At 43.9% G+C, this 14,669-nt stretch overlaps 1 protein-coding gene across 2 annotated transcripts in view; it reads left to right on the top strand.

Moving 5' to 3' along the window:
- ACBD6 (acyl-CoA binding domain containing 6) overlaps positions 1-14,669 on the top strand; it is an 88,483-nt gene that overhangs the window by 25,090 nt on the left and 48,724 nt on the right. For both annotated transcript variants that reach the window (XM_050900599.1, XM_050900601.1), the window contains exons 4-5: positions 1,655-1,737; positions 12,557-12,662. In XM_050900599.1, coding sequence (XP_050756556.1) covers positions 1,655-1,737; positions 12,557-12,662 — 189 coding nt within the window. The remainder of the gene's footprint in view (positions 1-1,654; positions 1,738-12,556; positions 12,663-14,669) is intronic.

Genomic DNA, 14,669 nt, shown 5'->3' with positions numbered 1-14,669 from the left:
AGGTGAACTTAATCCAAGAAACCTGTTTTACAATTTCTGCCTCTAGAAAGATGAAATGTATTTTCTCAAGTGTTGTTTCTGACTTTGAAAAAAAGCAACAACCAAAAACCGTAGTGGGAAGAGATGAAAGAATATAGATTAAAAATTTTTTGTCGTTTCTGATACTGGTTGAATGACCGCTGTCTCTCAATATCAAAGATGATAGACTAGTTGTGGGTATGGTTTCGCTTTATAGAAATAACTCTTGCATGTACTAGCAGATGATCTGAAATTAATTTTCTTTATAAGTGGTATGGAAATAATTGATGGACAGTAAGGTTCTCTGCTAAAGTAATTTTTTAAGAGGGGCATTGCACTGTAAAGACTCTGAAGCCCTTTCCCTTCAGGAAAGGAGAACTTTGTGTCACCTTTTACTCTAAATTAGAGAAAACCTACTTGCCACAGAATAGTTTTCAAAGCCAATTTCCTTTCCATTTTTTCTTATAAAGAAGTATGTGATATCTGCAAACCCAAATATTACGGCTTTGGGCTGGTACAGAGAGCTGAAAGGTGGAACTGGTTGGCTCAAACTGCACAGAATGTAAAAGTAAATGTATTATGGGGAAACAGTAAATTGATTTAAAACAAAAGCAACCTACGGAGCAGGAAGAAAAACAAATGTAAGCATGTTTTTATTTTTAAAAAAATCAACATCTTTCCAGGTAGAATTCTGATGAGGCAGCAATGCTTTTTGGTGTAATCAGCAATGTGTTGCAGCTACTGAGAGACTGCTAGAGGTTGGGACGGCTTTCCCTTTGCTTCTGATTTTATTCACCCTGGGTTTGATAATGTCTCATCGCAGAAATCCACGGAACTGTCCACTGACAACAGCATGTTGCAATTAATGGGCTGGTTTTATGAGGAATTACTGCTGTGAATTGCAAACCAGTTTTGACTGCTTACTCAAAGACCGAGATACTAGATGCCCTAGAAGAGTTCGGGTTTCTGGTGCCCTGCACCCCCTAAAATAGGGTCAGGCTTTCAGACAGCAGGCACTTAGCCCTTTCTGAAAGTCTGGCATCAATGTAAAGTCAGCCAGCTGAAGATCCCAAGCTGCAGGATGGTTTTTTTGAAAAGGTAGGCCTGAGGCTCCATATCGATCAATCATTATTCTAATTGTTCATTTCTATTATGGTGGGAATCATTCAGAATCCTAGAGTTCCTGGGAGTAAATCATTTGGAAATGCTGCCCATTATAAAATTTAATTTTAAATCTATATTAAATAGATTTATAAAGGCAAGCTTTGCAATCTAGTAACATAACATTATGCTACCTCACAGAAGCTCGGCTTTTGAGTCCTAAGGGGCCATGGCTGGGAGTGCAGTGGCGGCAACGCTTTGGCTCGTGAGCGGGATGGCGAGGCTGCCAAGCCTACCTTTCGGGTGACCCTTCTTGGCCACCTTCAGAGGAGCATTGATCCGGTTTGCTGAGAGATCCATCCAGTTGTTCTGGATGGAGTAGGGTTGTGGGGTACCGTCTGCCGTGAAGATGACGCTTCCAGAGGGCTGATCCCACCTCTGGGGCAGGGAAAGGGGTGGGAGATGGCAGAGGGGTGGCACAGGCTGGAATGGGATGGGAGCCAGGATGCTGGACCAATCTTTCTTTTTCTTTCAGACGACAGAGAAGAGGGGAAAGGAAGGCAAAACTGCATTTGGAGGCCCGGTTGTCAGCTCATTATATCAAGAAGAAACAATCAGGTGATTATCTGCGCTGGACTTCAGTTTAAAACCAGTATTTTTCTAATGTCATTTTGTTAAGGTTTTTTTAATATTGCACAAGTGTGGTGGCAACTACAACAGGATAATAAATGACAGGAAAGAACTTTTCAGGTCCATAATGATTTAAATCAATAACTGCCTGTATCATTGCCAGGTAGTAACCTTTCCCTAGTGCAAGATGTGGGGGAAGGGCAAGGCTTCCCATTTTTCAGTTATACGGCTAAAAAAAGGTAATATTGGATATTTTTAATAGAAAGCTATTCAGACACTACCTTTTTCAAATAGTTATTTCTTTACCAATACATTCATTAAGGATTGTTCGGTGAAGGTTTTAATGTTGGACAATGTTTGCCTTCAGGGAGAGTTTGTACCTTATATCAAATTAATTTTTTCTAGCTTCTGCAGCTAGCATAGCAGAAACGCATTTACTGAACTAGAATGGCTGCTATTTAAAAACTGTCAAGGTGCAAGTAGTAAGTGACATTAGCTACTGAATAAGGACAGCTGAGGGTTTTTGTTTGGATGGTTTTTTACTGTTCCAGACTACTAATCATGGGTATAATATTAACTCCAATACCTAAATGATTGCCTGGAGGATCTTTCAGAATACAGCATCGTATTTTTAGTTAAAATGAACAGTCAAGGAAGACTAAATTTTTGAGCAGTGTTTGCTGTCATGTTGCAGTCACCCATTTATGTGTATGTGATCCCATTTGTTTTATTGAATGTCTTGCATCATTTTGGTCCCAGGAAATTGAAAGATAAACACTAATTTCTCCACACACAGCCTCCCAAGCTTGCTGAGAACTTTCCTGAAGTGTGAAAACTCTAACACAGCATTTTTTTTACTTTTTGTCACAAACTAATGAAAAATAAATCTTGAGCAGGTGGCTCCAAACCCTTTGCAAGGAGCTCAGGTAGAAATTGATATGGCTGTTCCGTGTAAACAAATAAGGTGGCAGTTTTGTGCTTGGCAGTAGTGTGGGCACTTCCCTCGGTTTTGCGATCCACTTTATAGCAAGATGGAACAGTTGGCCAGGAGTAGCCTTCTCTCTCTTGCATGGAGAGCCAACACATCTTTAACTTGCCTCTGGACCTTGACCAGAGGTGGTCAGGTATGACCTTGGTTTAACACACAGAGGAATAGCACTTCTAGCCACAAGCTCCTTTTTCTTCCCTGCTTTATCAGTGTAGGTGTCGGCCAACATCCTTGATGTCATAGTTTGACCTTGTGGTTTAAATGCTGCTTGAGCTCTTCTTTTAGAAGTGGAACCTATTACTGCTGCCCAGTGTGGGGTGCTAAGTATGAGCTATGCTTAGTCCTACAGTGCTTTCAGAGTCTTGGCTAACCCAAGTACTGCCTGTGCCCCTTCTTGGATATGAAATACAGCACACTATACAGGAAAATAGAGTTTGCTCTGGTTGGCTTGACTAGTCTAAATCTTCTTGTCCTATTTTTGTTTCTATTTCCATGAGAACATGACTTGTGCAGGACTTGAAGATAAGTACAGCTCCAAATGCACTTTTTCCGAACATACCATGAGGAACGTATGTGCTGTATGTTTAGTATAACATAGCTGTAGTCCTTACAAAATGAGGCTGTAGGCAGATGTAGTCTCTGACACAGCTGGAATAGGGTGATTCTGCTGACAGTGAGTTAAATGAAGTCTCCTGACTGCTGGCAGAATGGAAACTCCTGTGGTCCATTAGCACAGCTTGGCTCGCAGGCATCAGTGTCTTCAGTTGCAAGATAGGAAGTGAGCAAGTGTCATCATGATCTCACCCACATGCAGGTTGTACAGCTTCAACTTTCTCGGTGTAGTTGCCCATGTGTTATGGCTTTTGTCTGTTGTTCATTCTCTTACTGGAACAGGGAATAAAAGTGTGCAAGTATAGGCACATCTCTAATGGTAATAATTATAATAGTAAAAGCATAGCCCTAAACAACTAAATTGCACTGGTACCAAATCTGCACGCAGATGAGCCGAAGAAGGATGGCTTTAGGCATTCAATCTGGTATCCAAGTTTATCTAGAGCATGGAGTGAATTGGTTTGATAGTAATACCACTCGCCTGAGAAGGGTGACTTTTCTGAGGCTGTGAGTGGTTACTTACAAGAACATAAGGTTAGCATTCAGTAATACTTCAGTGCATTTGTAAATAGAATGTAGTCTTAAAAAAAAATAAGGCATTTTCTGTAGAGGAAGAAAATGAAAATGTTTAAGGGGAAAGAGAACTTAATAGCTTGAGCCAGCCAACCCATTGACAGTTACGGGTAAGTCCCACGCTGTAAGTTCAGTGTGTATGCTACCTCAAAACCTAAGATCTGAGAAAAGAAACTTTGATGCAGACTATTTTATTGACTCAGTTGTCTATGGTGGGCCTACTCAAGCGCTACAACAAGCTTGCAAAAATTGGAATATAAATCAAACCACTTTAGTCTCTGTTTCCCAGGGCTGTTGATAGGATAACTATTTTCTAGTTACAGGATCATATTAAGGAAGCCCAGAATAAGCAAAAAAACCCTTATCTTGTGTACTTGAAAACTAAAACTCGAGTCCTCATCAGCCCTGGGTTCTGACAGACTGCTGAAAGCAATTTCTCAGCAGGCATTACTCTACCAAACACAGCCTACCATATGCCCTTTAGGATTCTGCTGATGCAAAGGCAGGAAATGGCTGTCTAATTTATCTGGAGCCCGGCATCATCAGAACCTCGCCTTGCACCAGGAGATAGACAAGAATGCAAGTGCAGAGTTTTGAAGGTTCACCTAAGCGGGTTCACTTACTTTTTTCGTACCAGAAGCTTTTGAACAATTTATCAAACTATCAACCTCCTCCAAGCTGCTGCTATGTAATAGGAAGATGAGAAATCTTATTTTAAATAGTGTAAACCACTAGTTTACCATCAGCAGTAAATTACCAAGCAAAGCAGCAATGCCACTGCTTTCAAACTGAGTGTCTAAAATTATGCATAAATAATGCTTACATTCCTTTTGTGGAATGAAATGCTTGGATTTTAGGGTGCAAATCTGTAAACGTTGGACAAAGTGGAGTTACCATACCCTACCCTAAAGTCAGGTGGATCAGAAGTAGGAGGAACTGGGATGGTGGCAGGGCTGATTTCGCCTTATCACTAGTTATCTCAAATGTTTCTGCTTTGAGAACAAGATAGAAAAATGGCTCACAGAAGGACATTGCACTGATTCCAAACAATTTCAAGAGCATCCATAGAAACAGGTTATACCAATCTAATTAAATCAATTTAGAAAGAGATTTGGTTAAATCAGTGCAATTTGTGTGTTCATAGATCAATCCTCAAATCAGGAGAAGGTCTCTTGAGCTAATGAGGTGTAGCAGTTATTTACTTTGGGGTGCTGGGCACTGGTCATCAATTAGGAGTCATTAATAAACCCTGGCAATAAAGAGCTCAAGTACCCCCAGTGACTAATGGGGAGCAGTTGCAGAATGTATTAGCATAGTGCTCTGCCTCTGTGTTTCTCTGCAAATCACTTATCTCACTTTGGGCATTACATAAAAATAATGCGTGCTGGTGACTGATGGTGGGACTTTGAGGTTCCCCTGGAAGGAAGGATTTAGAAATGATCTGTGATTTCAAGCTGGGTATAGTGGTGGGGTTTTTTTACTGCTACATAAAGCTTTATGTCTCTTTTCTGGTCTTATTACCAGAACAAAAGCAGTAGTAGTTGAGCTCTTTCATGATCAAATAGCTATAATTACAGTTTCACAAACCTAGGAAATGAGCAGTGAGATGAGGTTGACTGATGTGTCACCAATATAAATCTAATCTAAGACACAAACTGAGGGAGATGCCAAAAACACCGTAGCATTGGAAATTCAACTTTAAAGTTATTTTTCAGTGGTTTTTTTTAAAGCAGGGGCGAAGGGGAGGCAGTTTATAAGTGTTTCCAGCAAACAAAAGCATTGACTTGGCAGATGGAGAATGCAAAATAATGTTGCCAAATGTCCGTGTCCCTTTCCAGTTCCACTGGAGGAACCCTCCTGCACTCTGCTGTGGGCTGCTTCCACGTGGCCTCGGCATGCTGGGATGGGCATGACATCGGCCGGTCGGCACAGAGGCCTCCCTGAGCTGTGCTTTACACTTCTGCCATCCTGAGGGACGCTGAAGAAGCCCTTTTCTGGTAGAAACTTCCACCCTTTCTCGTAACACTTGGAAGCGACCCTGGTCGCGAGTGGGGCTCAGTTTAGGATGGGGGTGCGGAGTGGGCACCCCTCATATTTGGGAGCCCGCCTGATGCCGTGTAATCTATCAGAATTGTATTAATCCCACTAACGCAGCCGCCATCTGGCCCCACTGCTGGACCGGCTCGCGCGAGCCCCGGTGATGGATGGCCTCGGGAATTGATTAGTTGTTGTGCGAGACAAATGAACTGTTTTGGCAGAAAATACCAGAGGTCGCTGCGTGTGGTCAGGCACAAAGGCTGTTGAATTTTAAAGAGCTGCTTCCAGCATCCATTGCAAGGATGCCGCTTCGGAGCGGACAACGGCTTTTGAGACAAGCCCAGCGCTTCGGAGTGCAGTTGGGGTTTTGTTCTCTCCCTCCAGCCCCGCTTTCGGGAACACCGGCACTGGAAATGAGCGCAAAGCTGCAGAGCTGCAGGAGCTGGCATCCTTGCCGTGTTGGGAATTACGGGCACGTGCTGGTATTGTGCGTGCGTTTGGGTGGCTGCGCCGCAGATGTCTGTTGCTTGCATAAATGCTGGGCTGTGCAATCCCTGTGGAAGAGCTTTCCCGGTTGTGCAGAGCGCAAGCAGCCTGTGGCGTGCTCAGCCATGGAACATCTCAAACAAAACACCTGCAGGGCCAGGCAGCTGGGGTTTGGGTTTTTTCAGGTCAGTGTTATTTAGAAATGGATGCTATTCTGGTGATGTTTAGCGGGCAAGTGTCTGACTTCAAGATGATTGCCAAGTTTATTGCTTCCCCCCCTTTTCATTGTCCCTGGAGCGGTGACCCTTGGGGCTTTGCTTTGTTGTGCAAAGGGGCAGCTTGGCTCAGGCCTGCCTTCCCTTTGGGAGAGCACATCCTTCGGTGGCGGCTCCTGTTTGTGGTTTTCACGGCCGCCTCCTCTCCGGTGCTGCCGCTAATCTACCAAAGTGCGTGCGACGGGCGGGGAATTGGATGACACATGTCTCGCTATGTCCCGGCTGCTCTCAGAGGACGGCACACGAGTGTGCTGGCAAGTGGGCAACACTTCCCCCGGGACGGCCTGCCAGTTCAAAATAAACTTGAGTTATGGATTTATTCAGCTTGCAAAACCTCAGCTGGCATAAATAATTGAGAAAGCAAAGGTTTGGCTGTGGTGCATACCTCAGGGACCTGCTCCTGCCTCCCTCCCTCCCACCACCCTTTCTTATGAAAATGATCCCAGTTGCACTGATAGATAATAACAACACCAAGCAATTAAAAGCTATGGGTGGCTGGAGAGAGGAGAAAAGGTTCAGTTAATGAGCTTTTCCTCTTCCTGTGCCCAGGAGAGCCTCAGAAGTGACGAGGCGATTAAAGCGAAGAGATAATTATAGATTATGTGAAAATGGGTCCCTCGAGGGCCGAGGGCCTTGACATAAACAGTAAGTGTTGCGAGTGTCTCTCGGCTCCCCGCACGCTGCCTGCTCCGCTCCGTCGCGCTCCCGCTCGCTCGGCAGCGCCGTGCCAAGCAGACGGGCGAAGCCACCTGTTAGCGGCACCCGGGGCCGTGCCGCGGCGGGGCCGCTGGGACGTGGCTTGGACCAGCCCCGGGAAAAGGGGAGAGGACACCCAAAGTAGCACCCGATCGCAGCCCTCTGCCCAGAGCTTTGTGCTGGAGGTAACCTGCGAGGGGGGGAGGAAGGGGACGGGGCAAACCCAGAGGATGCTGTCTGCGCGAGGGTAGAATATCTGAATTTCAAGTCTCTTCTGTGCCCTTTTTCGTGGCAGTCTTGGTGGCTGTTTAGAAAGCAAGGAGGTTTATAGCACTCCAGGTAAGAAGGAAGTGAAGCCTGGTTAACGGGCAGCAGATCTTTTCCATGAGCTGTTTAAAAATTGTTGGCTCAACATGTGTTTTGGACAGCTTATGAAGAAGGCTTGTGAAGCCTTCCAAGCTTGGGGAGAGATGGCTTGGTTTAAGTTCTTCCACATCCTTTTATTCAAGGATGGAAAAAGCTGCCCATGTGTTACCTGCAGGCAACAGATATGCTTCAGCTCCATGTTAAATCAGAGTTAGCATCTCTTACTGGAGATGACAGAGAGCAGAAGAAAACAGCTTTGGGAGTTGAACGTGTGTCAGCAAGGGAGAAGAGAAACCCTTCTGGCCATCCTCAGGAAATAGATGTAAACACATTCACTGCCTTTACTGACAGTCAAGTGGTCCATGACTTGAAGACTCCTTTTTAGTTGAACAAAAAGAGCCGGTGCTTGTATATCACACAATCTGACGTGGAAACAAAATTGCATCTGCATCTTCCTTTTAGCTACAGGTTTTAAATAATTGTGCACATCTCTGTTAAGTTGAGCTTCACGGTCTTTCTCATCTGAAGATGTCTTGAATGCCGTATTTTTACTTAAATTGAGATTTTTCTGAAAATACTGATAGAAATGCTATGGTGTTTCCCCCCCTGCCCCCGCATAACATTATCTGAGCAATGTCTTTGCAGTGTCACTTTTGTATTTCTGATGTGCTTCTGTCTGGTTTTAGACTGTTCCTACCGGTTTCTGGGCCTTGCTGCTGACTCTTACCAGTTTTATGTGGAGGGCAAATTCCTGCTAGGAACCGGTCTGATAAAAAAAATACTGCATCCTTTTTGTCGTCTTGTAGCTACTCAGTGGAGGGATTATTCACTATGTACACATACACACATGTGAAATAAAAGGGGGGGAAAAAAACCCTGATTTGCAAGGTTTTCAAGCTATGTTTCTTACTTGTCCTGTGTGGTTTTGAATGCCAAGTCAGCAAATAACAGTAACTTCTCTTTATTCCATTCACACCATTCAAGTGGAGCTTTTTGCCTAGTATTGGTCCCTCCAAAAATCTGGTTTTAACTCCTCTGAGCTCTTTTCTCAGTTTCCCTTCCTGGTTTTGGCACACAACTAGATCAAATTGTCTGGAGTGCAGCTTCATGTGACTATTTTGTTTGCAGGTAAAATGTCTTCGTTATGACTGTATGTACCTCCCTCGAATCTATTCAGGAAAGGGTTCATTTCTCTTTGTTAATGTTTATAGAAAAGTTGGAGATAATATATGCTGACTTTTTTTAAAGGGGGCATCAGGAGCAGAGGAATGGTTTAAAGCTTGAGAAATAAATGCAGAATAGAAAGCTGAAATTTCCCAAAACCTTATCTTCAGGTGGGGAAATTGCTATTCTGGATTAATTCCATTGTGGAGACTTCTGAACAAAAAGTGGTTTTTTGGAAGGGGGATATATAGAGCATTTGCAGAGGTGGTTATTCCAGAAAAGCTAAATCATATCCAAATAGCTGTGTCACATCACTTCCCCCCTTACAGACAATTATATCCTCAGGAAACGACAGTAGAAGTCTTGTCTGGAGGCTGTGGTAGGAAGATCGCCTGGTTTTGGTACGTCACTGTTACCGTGCCCGCTCTGTGCTGGTGCAGACCCTGCAGCACGCTCCCCGTGGAGCACAGTCAGTTGCTTTATCGCTGCCGTGTACCTTCTGGTACCTCTGGTGCTGCTGTGTGAGGTCCAGCAGGGCTGAGTCGCCCGGGCTCTGCAGCACGTGGAAATGCCAGTGCCGAGGCTGACTGGGTGGCATCACTGCCAGGGATGGAGGGCACAGCCTGAGCTCGTGGTTGTGACACGGAAAACCATCTAGGAGTAACTGAGGATGGTTGTGGACTTCTCTAGCAAGGAGAGACTGGGCTCTGCTTTGGTGTTACGGAAGAAAGAGTGATCTGTGGTAAATGAAGTGTGTATGGCTGTGCAATGGGGAAAAAGGTGCTGGAACCAAGTTACTGTACAGTGTTGTCTGAAAAGCACCTTCACCCAAAAGGCTGCTTTCAGCAGCCAAGGGTGTGTTTGAGAGGTTGGACTAATAAGGTAGGACTGGAGGGACTTCGTAGCATATCAAATCAGCCCTTGTTAGTAGGGGCAGGCATGTCTCATGACCTCCATCATGACTCTGTCAAGCTCCATCTTGAGCAAAATAAGCTTTTGCCTTTTCTAATCCCACCATGAGATTCTTTTTTCCCCAGAATTCAAAGTAATTGCATCTAAAGCATGCACTGATCTGTTTCCCAGGAGCTTGTGTGTAGTGAGCAGACAAGACCTCCAATGAATGAGTTCATGAGAGACTTGTTAAGAAACTGGAAGACTCCTGTAATGTCCCTAGGCCTAAACATAGAGTGTGAAATCTTGTGCGGCACCCAGCTCTTTACTAGAAAGGTGCAACTCAGTTGTTTGAAAGGACTGCTTGCATACCAAGAATAGGGGTGATGTGCAGGAGTACGGTGCTACTAAAGGAGCAAGGTGAGAGAGAGGTCAGAGGAAGTGACTTCTTTGGAGAAGGCAGCACTCTACTGCAGGAGCTGAGTATCAGCACTTTTTCCTACCTTTTACTGGCACTGAGGAAGGAAACAGATGCTTGAGATCTGAAGAATTAGAGTGTAACTTAGTAAGCTATATGCATAACAATAAAAGATGAAGTCAAAGTTGTGTCATGGAGCTCTGCCTGTCCTGATGGGAGCAGGGGACGTGGTCTTGGTGACATTGGTATTTTCATTTTTTGGGGGACTACAGGTCAAAGAGCATCCCTTTTTCTTTGTAACCCATTGCTCAGAAATGCAAATAACATTTAGATTTTACTTTTCCTTGCTCTGATGTTCCTCAGCCTGTGAGGTTCAAGAGCAGTGCAGATGAATAGGAGGAGTACTGTTGCCTTTTAGCACCGAGGGATCAATTCTCAAACTGCCCCATTGCGTTGCAGAGGCTGTTCTCTCCTGCCCGAAAGGCCCACAGCAGGACAATCTCCCTACTGGGTCTGACCTGCTCCAGCAACCTCCCATTTTTATGAGGAATTTCATTTGAGGCTGTCAGGTCTGAGTTCTGCTGAACATCCAGACTGTCTTAAGTTAAGGTGATTGAAAACTGGGGATGTCATGAGAGGCAACTACTTTGTGTTTAACTCTCGTGAAGCTGCCAAGTCCCATAGCAATGCTGATGGGTTCATTTGAGCCATAGTTTTCATCTGGAAATGAGAAAGGGTAGTATGTGGGCTTGTGGCTTACTTCTAGAAAACCAATGACCTCTTTTCTTTACTCCTTACTAACAACACAGTTGTATCAGTGTATCTATACCTGAAGGTATTATTGTCAAAGTGCCTCATGCATAGCCCCCTTTCCATAGAAAAAATTGGCTGTGTTGGAATAAGTACCTTTCCACTGGCATACCAGCACGGATGGTAGGAGAGCTGTACTTTCTCAGCAATACTGGTGTCAGTAACTTCCCATCATTAGATATGTGAGTGCAGATTTATACAGCAAGCTAAAAATGTCTTGGTTCTGCTCTGTCCCTTTCCTAAAGATTCCTAACATTTGCTTTTTTAACTGCCACGAAGCACTGTAGCTCCAGTCACTTGTACAAAGCTCTTTTGTAATCTTTTAAGAATCTGTGAAAGGTTTTAACTTCATTAGAGGTTCTGTTTGGTTGGCTGGTAAGACCAGAAATTTTACTGTGTCTGAAGCCAGGGTATTGCTTTTGGCTCTAGAAGAAGCTATAGGTGTAACTCAAGCCCCTGTGACACCACAGCTTGATCTTTCTGCCTGCAAGCAGGCCTGAGAGAGCACACACCGGTGTCCTGGCACAGACACGTGCTGGTCCCTCTGCGTACGCCAGCCTGCTGCTCTGAGCAGAGATCATGGTCAAGCTTTGTCTTAACACTGTCAACGCAAAAAGGAGCAGTGCAATTGGGTCACTTGCAGGCTGGTAAATAAAAAAATAAAACCCAAGCCCTGTGACCAGGTTCCAAGACAAACACCAAAGATTTCACAAATCCCTGGACAATTACTTACCAAAGAGTACCCAATAATAGCAGGCACCTGTTTTAAAGCCACTAAAAGAAAGTACTTGCCCACTGTTCACCCCTTCACACACAGAATACTAAGTTGTAGAGCTTGTCCTTTAGAGAGGCCAAGAGTATGAATGGGTTAAAGAGCAGAATAGAGTGGAAAAAGGACCTGGAAAAGGCTGATAAATATGCTCGTCTGGATGCAGCCTCTAGCTACAGAAGTCCTTAAGCCACTGAGTTTCTGAAGCTGGGAGGATCCAACCGGGGACAGATTGCTTTGCCTGTGTCCTGTTTCTTCTGCTTTTTTTTCTCCAAGTCACCGTTAGTGGCCACTGTCTGAGATGGATGGCATCGGAAGGTTCTTTGGTCTGACCCAGAGTGGCTATTACAAGTTTGTATAGCAGGGAGAAGAGCAGCTTTAGCCTTTTATCTTCTGTGGGATTGCAGTGGTTTATACCAGGACTTGAACGTGGGTTTTGCTGGCTAACTTTATAGACTTCTTGTGCCAGTTCACAGGAGTAAGCTGACTTTTGTCCTGGCATAATATTGTTAAAAACAACCTTGGTTTTCTAGGAAGCAGGGTCTTCTGTCTCTTAACTTGGGGAAAAAACCCATATTGTTCTGCATGTGCAATACTAGGTGTCTGTTTCAGTCCAGTGATAGTATTGTAATGTTTGTAGCAAAGTTAGAGCATATGATGTGCATGTGGCCTTTGTGTTGTGCGGTAACATAGTGCTTCTTTTGCTTTTGTTTCCTGAATAGGGAAGAGGACAAGAACATTTTTGATTACTGCAGAGAAAACAACATTGACTATGTAACCAAAGCCATTCGATCAAAAAAAGTGGATGTGAATGTCACAGATGAGGAGGTATGGAGAAAAAGATAAAGACCATCAATCTTAACTGTTTTGTGTATTAATTCCGTGCCACTCCTTTTCAAAATTCCCTGGTTAGGATTGTTATAACAAGGTACTACAACAGTTGGACAAACACTTGGTCATTGAGACAGAGATAATCTATTTGAAAATAGCTTTCCACTGGATTTCTAGTAGTGTGGCTGTACTAACTGTGATGCTGTAGCATATCAGAAACTTACTATGTTATTTTCAGCAATGCCAGCAGGCCACTTGCAGAATAAGATCTTCTGAATACCCCCCTTTCCCCACCTTGGACACTAAATGTGGTCAAATAGAAGTAGGAAGTGAAGGAAATAACTCTTTTGACCCATGAATTCTGTTCACGGGTGAAGTAGGATTTCTGCCATGCCGTCAGCTTTTCGTTTCCAGGTGGAGGGCAAATGAGTGACACTGGCTTTCCAGCTTCACAAGAACAGTGACATCGTCCAGTCTTTCTCTGCTCATCAAACTCAAAACACCATTTCCCCATAGGGAGATAATACAGGCATTGCCAGAAACCTCAAGGAAAAGATAAGCGTCTAAAATTGTGAATTGGCTTGATCCTTTTCTTGGTAAAAGTAAGCACCTGGTGTGGACAGTTTCCTGTTCATCCTTCAGGAAATGTAGCGGTGCCAGCTTTATCGCCTTGGTTTCGATGCTTGCATACTGCCACCTAGCCCTGCTCGTGGTCCATCGTATGTACAGCTACTTTTGCCCGCTGCTTTCCAGCACATTGTGTTTTGGTGAACAGATGAAGTGCTTACACATTCATAGACTGAGACGCCACAAATTCAGTTGGGTTCTCCTGTAGCTCTAAGCAGATTTCTGCCCTCTGAGCCATGACAGCCCCGGCTGGGGCTCTGAATGCTGATGGCAGGGCCTCTTATTATTAATCAGGAATTCATGTGAATTAATTTTCAGAGGAGAGGAGGGAGGGTGTTCACGATCAGGGTTGGAATTTCACATCATAAATTCAATGAACTGAAACTGTCATGTGCCACACAGTTGCTGCAACAGTGCATTTCTGAGCTCCATCCCTCCTTCTGCTGATCACAGGTTACAGGAGTAAATGTCCAAGGCAGTCCCACAGAACACGGCTGGAGTCATTTCATTAATAAAAGCTCATTTTTGGGATCACATGCTTGCAATAAGTGTATAATAACATCATGTTAGCATTGCTTCATTTCCACGGGCAAGATGCTCTTTTGTAGTTAGAATGGTTCAGAAGCTTGTACCTTCCTTTGTGTTCAAGCCACAAATGTGCTTGTTTTCAGCCAAAGAAATTTTGTTTTTAAAAAAAAAAAACCACCAAAATATTTGGTGAAAGATGGCTGAAATATTTCTGTGTTCTAACAACACAGATGTTTAGAGCCAGATCTGAGAACTGCCAGGTGACATCCTCTTTGGGAATTATCCGTGAGTCTCTGATGTAAGAGAAGACCTGTTTCTGAACTAAGGGGTATTAGCACATGACTATTGCAGAGTATGGAATTCCTTCTGCACAGATAGGAGCTGAAAACCCTGCCTACCTGTGAAGGGCTCATGGAAAGATTCCCACTGGTGCAAAATTCCCCCATAGATGAAATTCTCACAGCTTCAGTGATTTTGGCTTGCCCCAGTAAATGCTCAAACGGGGAAGCAAGAACCATTTTTCTTGGCAAGTGCTGGCTTCCTTAGGCTTGACTCTAACTGGTCCAAAAAAAAAGCACACCAAAAAGAAAAATCTGAAAGAAATATTTATTTCATGTTATGTTAAGGAGCTGAAACTGTTACCAATGTTGTTTGGATACCAAACGTGTTCTTCACAATCTGGAGGGTAGCTTATTTTCCAATATCGTGCAGGTTGATTGAAGTTTTAGAACCCATTTTAGACTACAGATAACCCAGACTGAGCCTTTGGTAGAGTGAAGTGTATGCAAGCATAATCTTGTCATTTTTATTAACTATTTTAGTGTAACTGTAAAATACATCCTGCCATAT

This window comes from Gymnogyps californianus, chromosome 8 (assembly GCF_018139145.2).
Source record: "Gymnogyps californianus isolate 813 chromosome 8, ASM1813914v2, whole genome shotgun sequence".
NCBI classification, from domain to species: Eukaryota; Metazoa; Chordata; class Aves; order Accipitriformes; family Cathartidae; genus Gymnogyps; species Gymnogyps californianus.
The sequence above is the reverse complement of the archived record's forward strand: the minus strand, read 5'-3'. Positions and strand labels throughout refer to the sequence as shown.